The sequence below is a fragment of the Ostrea edulis genome, chromosome 1, assembly GCF_947568905.1.
Source record: "Ostrea edulis chromosome 1, xbOstEdul1.1, whole genome shotgun sequence".
NCBI lineage: Eukaryota > Metazoa > Mollusca > Bivalvia > Ostreida > Ostreidae > Ostrea > Ostrea edulis.
The window spans coordinates 66,443,451-66,451,875 of NC_079164.1; the positions used below are offsets into that span (position 1 = coordinate 66,443,451).

Below are 8,425 nucleotides of genomic sequence, written 5' to 3' on the forward strand. Positions count from 1 at the left end.
CTTTTTGCTGCTTTTACAAATATATTTCCTTTAGCAAATTCAACCCCTTTGCACAAAGCATGTTTCTTAAGGAATTTAGAAATTTTCACAGAATCAATTTCATTTGTAAATGTTGAACAGTTTGTAAAGGTTGTTTATACTATTCCTTTCCAAACTTTTATAATGCAAGATATAAAAGAAGCGGCCAATTTTTAGCTAACCAGAACTAAAATCTCATGTGAATTTTGAGTCGGTGTGGGAGGATCCTTGAAATTCTTCACAAGAACTACATTTTGACGAATATGCTATATCAACATTACTCAACTGCCTTCTCAAGAACCGTGGGCTTTTTCTCATATTAGCAAGAAAGCTACTATATGAATAAAATCAAATTGTGTTCAAGTCATGTCTCCTTTCCATAGGGCAAACGTTGAAAACAGTCAAAACATGGACCTGCTGTGAAGTACATAAAATTGATCTTTTTGGCGATTGAATCTATTCTTCATAGGATGCAAAGATCATTGGGTGATTGATTTGTCTTCCTTATTATCTACAGTTCTTCGTCCGTTGAGTGGGACATGTCAAAGGTCACAATCCTTCTGGCACACAAAACCCCGTCAACGTGATGTTTGACAAGAGTAGGCGTATCGAGAAACTTCAATATCGGACACTGATCCAACTTCAAAGCCGATATATGGCTAAATAACTTAAAGTCGTTTAAACCCCAAAACAAAAAAAGCAATCTCTCAATTCACAAATTTCTTATTACTAGTACTACAAAATGATATATTGTTTATAAAAGAAATTATAATACATGTAGCAGGTGAAACCATTAAAAGATTACACGGCCATTTTCGATACTGTCTTAAGACATGCAACATTGAATATCCAACTGTTCCGTATATATGAATTTACGAGGGATGGTGAACGTTTGAATTCATTACAAAAGCGCCAGTGAAAAACAGAGCCAACATAACCACCAAGGTGACAACTCCGATGACGACTGAGGTAATCGTTAGGTTTCTGGCACAGTTTGCAGACCTCTCAGCACCATATGTATCATTCCTATCGCTTCTCTGGTTGGCCTACGTGAAGAATTACATGATTTAATATCAACTCAATCAATTGCACTAACATAATTAAAAGCGTATTTGCAAATGTAAGTGATTTGGATAATATGATCATTTTAGTTAATGTACATGTACATCTGCACATTGTCTTGTTGAACTTAACTACATTATTATCATTAGTGCAAACGATTTGTTGATTAAAATATATTGTATTTAAAAATATGTAAGATTTATGTTTGGTGGTATGCTAAAATCATCACTATCTCAATAATCAGTCTGGTGGTAGGCTAAAATCATCCCTATCTCAATAATCAGTCTAGTGGTAGGTTAAAACCACCCCTATCACAGTAATAAGTCTGGTGGTAGGCTAAAATCATCCCTATCGCAATAATCAGAGTCTGGTGGTAGGCTAAACTCATCCCTATCTCAATAATCAGAGTCGAACAAACGAACCTCTACAGCGTAGTAGATGGCTGCTAGTCCCACGGGCCAAAAACAGAAGAGACAGGAAAATATTGCTGGACAAAGCCAGTTGGTGGGTTTGTATCTAATGGCATGAACTGGTGTACATCCATAGTTTTTAGTAGTTTGCTGTAAAAAAAAAAAAAAATTTCATTGTTTTCTCAATTCCATCTTCTCAAATCCTTTCATATGCATGTCTACATAGAGTGAACATCAATGTACCAGAGTTACTATTTGTCCCGATACTACTCAGAAAACGTACACATAAAAGAATTTAGACTGTCTTAAGTAAACAATTGATCTTATTATTATGTTTTCATTAAACTGTTGTGTTGTTAACGTAAGCGAGCAAAACATTAGTCAAAGAAAACTGAATGTTTTAATAAGAATTAATACTTACATGTGGCATGTATCCTGGGGGACCCGACTGATAACTTGTCTGTCCCTGGTCATACCCAGCATTGTAAGCTACGTGGAATTAATGCGAGAAAATTAACTCTATTTTATACACTTTATCATATACTTTCATACGAAATAAACAAAACCATATCTTATTCATTGTTGACTATTTTATTGAACATAGATGCTAATGGCAGACTGACAAGTCAACTTTATGGCAAAGGCAATGATTCAAGCTTCTCGTTCGTCTGCCTCCCCTATATCTGTAGCAATATTCCAATACCACTTGCATATGGTCTTTATGTCTCTCAAATGATTTGATACACAAGAGCATTTTCTGCATGTGATCATTTTTAAAATCAAGGCAGGCTACATACAAATAAACTGATGTTCGTTACATTCACTTTTTTATTAAGGGATATCATAATCGATTAAGTTGTTCATTGGGAAATTATTTTCATTACCACATGACAACTTCCTCGACATCTACTATAAAAAGACTCAATTTCCTTGATGCATAAGGATATGATTTTCATTGACCATTAGCGAAGTCTATTCAAGTGTTAAATCAGAATGTCTGTTAGGCTCTCCTACATAACTTACAATTTAATCATATGATAGACGTGTAATCCATGCAATGTAGCAAATATGCCAATGAAAACAAACAAACTGACTACTGAGTGTTTTGTGTGGACAAAAAACAAACACACTGACTACTGAGTGTTTTGTGTGGACAAAAAACAAACACACTGACTACTGAGTGTTTTGTGTGGACAATGTGTAATAGCTGTAAGTAAATTAACAATAGGAAACTGGAAGGTGAAGGTTTTCAGTCGAACCATAAGAATGATATTACTTGCTGCTGATGTGCTTGTTTGCTCTGTCTGAGTTATGTTTAATAGAGACACCACGTGTACTACCACTATGAATGGAATTGCGTATGTGTTTGTCCAACTTTTCCACAATTGATCCATAATTACAGGGCACGATATGGCTATTGTGAAAATCAAAATTATCACCTATTGTGAAAACATGTATTTATAATTCTATTGTAAACAAAACACGTAACTATTCATTTCGTATCTTGTCAGGTTCTTCATTAAGTAGTTTATTCACATTTCTATCATATCCATAATTGAAAAGTTTACCCACAGAAATATGATATGTTCGGAAATATTAGTGTATCATAAAACACAAACGGCAAAACAAACTCTTCTGCCAAATGACCTACGAGTCTAATGGAACATCTGTAACAGTCTCCATTACACTTAGCACCCAGTCTAATGGAACATCTGTAACAGTCCCCATTACACTTAATACTCAGTCTAATGGAACATCTGTAACAGTCCCCATTACACTCAGCACTCAGTCGAATGGAACATCTGTAACAGTCCCTGTTACACTCAGCACTCAGTCTAATGGAGCATCTGTAACAGTTTCCATTACACTTAGCACTCAGTCTAACGGAACATCTGTAACAGTCCCCGTTACACTCAGCACTAAGTCTAATGGAACATCTTTAACAGTCCCCGTTACACTTAGTACTCAGTCTAATGGAACATCTGTAACAGTCCTCATTACACTCAATACTCAGTCTAATGGAACATCTTTAACAGTCCCCGTTACACTTAGCACTCAGTCTAACGGAACATCTGTAACAGTCCCCGTTACACTCAGCATTCAGTCTAATGGAACATCTGTAACAGTCCCCGTTACACTTAGCACTCAGTCTAATGGAACATCTGTAACAGTTCCCGTTACACTCAGCACTCAGTCTAATGGAACATCTGTAATAGTCCCGTTACACTTAGCACTCAATCTAATGGAACATCTGTAACAGTCCCCATTACACTTAGCACTTAGTATAATGGAACATCTGTAACAGTTCCCGTTACACTCAGCACTCAGTCTAAAGGAACATCTGTAACAGTTCCCATTACACTCAGCACTCAGTCTAATGGAACATCTGTAACAGTTCCCATTACACTCAGCACTTAGTCTAATGGAACATATGTAACAGTTCCCGTTACACTCAGCATTCAGTCTGATGGAACATCTGTAACAGTCCCCGTTACACTCAGCACTCAGTCTAATGGAACATCTGTAACAGTCCCTATTACACTCAGCACTCAGTCTAATGGAACGTCTATAATAGTCCCGTTACACTTAGCACTCAATCTAATGGAACATCTGTAACAGTCCCCATTACACCTAGCACTTAGTCTAATGGAACATCTGTAACAGTTCCCATTACACTCAGCACTCAGTCTAACGGAACATCTGTAACAGTCCCCGTTGCACTCAATACTCAGTCTAATGGAACATCTGTAACAATCTTCATTACACTCAGCACTCCGTCTAATAGAATAAAGCGTGGTAGGATTGAATGAAACACTTCAATAGAAAAAGTAGATACGATGGTATAGGAATTGTAGATATTGAATTCAAGTTAAAGGTTTTTTTTAGAGTCTTGGCTCATTATAATAATAAATTCTGTTTCCTCAATCGGTTGATATTGGTTGTATATTGTTTAACACGACGCTCGAGCATTTCTCACTCATATGGAGAGGTCTAATCGGGTAATATATGGTTTTCTTACAGAGCATGACACTGGTATCAACTCTGTGCCATGATTTGAATGTAAATGATCTAATTTTTAATATAAAGTAAAAACTTTTTTTTTCAAAATAAGGCACCGAGTGGTATTTCATATGTGAAATATTTCTTTAATATTTTCTAGTAATTCAAAACCTTGCACGAATCTTAAAATATTTTAGCTCACTGTACGATAGAATAATTCCGAGCTTTCTGATTGGCTGAGATTCAACAAGCTGGTTATGTGAGTGTCTAATGTTGAAAAAATGTAATGATAGGAAACTGTGTTTTGCTAAGTCAATGGATGAAACTCTATGTTTCATAAAGGATTTTTTATGATTATTGACACACAAAAATGCAAATTGTATATAGCAAATTTTCTTTTTAGGAAATTCAAGAATGAATGGTGAAGATAACGAACCGTGATCAATCAAGAATCTATGTTTTATCAAACTGTACTTTTTACAATAGCATTTTTCTCCAGCTAAGAAATATTGGCCTATAATATAAACAAAAAGATAAAGTTTATAGGTATGACCTTTTGAATAGAATACTCAGTTGCAGATTTTTCAATATATGTACATGTACATTAAGAATATCTTTAAAATGCAGTTCTTTTTCACACATTAATCAGGATGCCAAACACCCACTGTATGATATAAAATATCTGACTTATTGTAAGCACTTTTGCAGTCCAGTGTACAAAAGAAACATTCTTGGGTTTCATATGCGGAAATATTTCAGCTGCTCTATTTCAACAATGGCGTGTAGATTTAATGACCAAATTATGATTTATGTAAACTGAACTATCACAAAAAATCTTCCTTGTACGATGATGTAGATTCTGTACTTTCTGATTCAGGAAAAAATGTTTCCTGTAAGTCTATAAAGCTCATAGATTTCTATGACTCTTATGCGGTTTCGTTAGATCCTTGTGTAGCGATATACGTGAGCGGATCAAAGGATCTAATTTAAATTAGATTGGTGTTTAAAAAAGTAATTTTTTTGGATGACTGATCACTAGATATAAATATTTCTTTTTTCCATTTTTTAAGAAGCAACTGTCTATGATGTCAGAAAGTCTAGTCTGTCTTTAATTTATCGCGAGGAATGGTCGTGTAAAGTGTTGAAAAGTCATACGTTTTGATGTTGCTTATTTAAGAAAAGTTTTGCAATAACAAATTTATTAAAAGTTCTTTAGAATGTTTTAGAATCCACACTAGATTTACATCACTTTTGACATATGTTTTGGCACAGTACTATATGTTCGAAGTTTCTCCTTAACAGCTGTTAATATTTTGTGAAGAGGAAAGATGGGGGCTTGGTAGAACATTTACTGTATCGAGCAATATATCTTTGTTTATCTTTGTTTGTAAAGGTGTTTGTAAGTTTAGGAAACACGTATAGATAGGATAACTCATATTCATATCTCCCATTGACTGGGATATTGACTGTGTCTAAAACTGAAGCATGGTTTTAAAGAATTTTATCTTTTGAAATGGAAGTGTTATTGATTGACTGTATATTGTTTAAGGTGCCGCTCGAGATGTGGCATATGGAGACGTCACCATTGCTGTTGAATGGTTGCAAAATTTAACCCTATGGTCGGCGCTTACGGCCTTGAACAGAGAGGGGTCTTTATCGTGGGACACGGGGCCTCGGTTTATATGGTATCATCCGAAGGACCGACCCATTTAGTTGCCTCATACGACAAGTAAGTGATAGCGAGGACGCATTCTAGACTGGATCTCCATGGGGCAAAGGACAGTTGGGGTATAAGAATACGATTACCAAATGTGGAATTGATATCATGTGTAGTTTGAATTTCCTCGATTTGAACTAATGAAAGACTCATATAGAACTGTTTGTACTAACTACTCTAAGTTTTAATTTGAAAGACAAAACTTCCCATTCGCTTTGAACAGTGAGAAATTCATATCCTTGACCTTACGAAAATAATTGCATTTAAGAAATAATACAGTTTAGTGTTATTGGAATATGACATGAAGTTGGTCACCTGATCAAATCCTATAACGCCCAAAAGGCGTTACAGTAGAATTGATCACGTACTAACTTCATTTCATATTCCAATAACACTCAACAATGATATTTTATTTCTTAAATTTCTATTTCTATTTTGATTTGTGTTCTAAACGAGCTTCCATACATACATGTACATGTATGTCGCAGATGACCGTATACCACAAAATATAGTTCATTAGATTTTTATCGAATAAATAATTAGAAACAATATCTATGAGAGTATCAGACATTAATATTTAATTTAGAAGGTTAAAAAAGACGAAACAAGTGTTAAAAAAAAAAAAAAAAAGAGAAGAAGGTAATTTAGAGCTTAATCCAACTAAGTGAACTAAAACATGAAGAACTGAATAAACTACATCCGTGATGTGATGTGGTCGATCAGCAATTGAGAAACGGTGGCGTTGGTTTACTTGAAGTTGAATACGCAATTGCTGAACACATATTTCGACATAAATTCAGTGAATCTGAGAAAATTTACGAAGGATAGATGGATCAAGTTAACGTTAAGCTCTAGGTCTCGTTTCTGTAAGTTTTAGAAGGGAACGGGGCTGTGTTAGGAGTTGCGTTTGGAGTTGTAGCCATGTAGGACAGATTTAAACGAAGTGCAGGTCATTTGCTTTTTTACGTACAGGATGTGTAAGAGAAAATAAATACGAACTGACAGATAGATTTTGATAGTTCACTTGAGATATTCCTGTTGTAGGATTTTTTGAATGAAGACTCATAGCGGTGCTCTGACATGGACATAATTTGTCGAGCCTCAAAATCAGCCTTCTCATGCCAAGCCATTGCTTTTGCCTGAATACAAAAGGTTATTATCATCATCATAAAGACCTATAAATCGAACTCTGCTTCCAATTCTTCGCTTCCAATATCAAAATCATTCGCCATGTTGCAGAAGTTGCAGTTTTAGGCCTAGTTGCAGACGGTATTTAGAATGAAAGAACTCAACCGAATGGTATGTTTAATGTTTCCGTTGTATTAATTGAGGAGATTTTTGTCTGTTTACAAAATAAACTAAGTACAGATATTATGATGTGATTTTTGGACAATTTTGTTTCTGTTATGAAGTCTTTGCAGTGGCGGATCAAGGCTTTCCGAAAGGAGGGAGGGCATGTCTGTGAAAGTAGAGTATTAGCCAAATCTGGACTTTTACTCGCACTATTTCTAAATTTGTGGTGAATAGAGGGAGAGCCTCTAAATTCCCCCACTGCATTGCATAAGCAAAACGCCAGGTGAAAGTACCTGATTTTAGAAGCGGTGATTGTGTTCATATTCAAGAAAAGACTGATCACCTGACCAACTTAACGTTATACGAAATTGAATAAAGAAATACATTAACAAATGTAAATATTCGATTCTATGATTTCTTTTAAAATCAATCCTACAGGTGGCCTATTCAATGTTCTGTTTCTTTAAAGAACTTACAGTACCATGATTTTTAAATATATTTATCCATATATTCGTAGACTTTATGCATCGTTAGATAAAGCAAAGGTATAAAAGAAAGAAAAACTTACGAGTGGCTGTGTTCATGCTTGTTAAAGGAAACCCACACTTTTGATATGGAAAGTATATTCCGTGTTAATTTGTACGCAACTTTACTTCCTTGTAGTGGTAGTTTGTAAAATTATTTTGATGGACATGAATACGGCTTCCTTCTCTAAACGCAATTCCATTCAAAATGTAGCAGGAAAATATAGCGTCACTTTCAAATTCTAAGTTGTTTTAAAGAGGGAAGATCTCCCTCATAAACAAAGTTTAAAAGGAACTGGTATTAGTTATGATAATTTATGATAATGTAGCATGTAGTTCAGTGCATCACATACTCTATCGTACAGTTATCAAAGAGAGTACGTTAATGCTGGCAGTACGAT

General features: G+C 35.0%; 1 protein-coding gene across 1 annotated transcript; it reads right to left on the reverse strand.

Annotated features, from left to right (window-relative positions):
• Positions 1 to 723: 723 nt before the first annotated feature.
• Positions 724 to 8,220, reverse strand: LOC125646989 (trafficking regulator of GLUT4 1-like). The gene is made up of 4 exons (XM_048873688.1): positions 8,069 to 8,220; positions 1,912 to 1,979; positions 1,503 to 1,640; positions 724 to 1,064 (listed from the first exon to the last, which is right to left on the reverse strand). Exons 1-4 carry the CDS (start codon positions 8,082 to 8,084, stop codon positions 891 to 893), a joined length of 396 nt encoding a protein of 131 aa, XP_048729645.1. The 5' UTR covers positions 8,085 to 8,220; the 3' UTR covers positions 724 to 890.
• Positions 8,221 to 8,425: the final 205 nt, after the last annotated feature.

Bases quoted from the DNA above. Each gene is read 5' to 3' on its own strand.
- LOC125646989 (XM_048873688.1), bottom strand. The intron at 1,641-1,911 runs GTAAGTATTAAT...TTTTTTTTACAG, and splicing joins CCCCAGGATACATGCCACAT to CAAACTACTAAAAACTATGG. The intron at 1,065-1,502 runs GTTCGTTTGTTC...TTCTTCACGTAG, and splicing joins CCATCTACTACGCTGTAGAG to GCCAACCAGAGAAGCGATAG.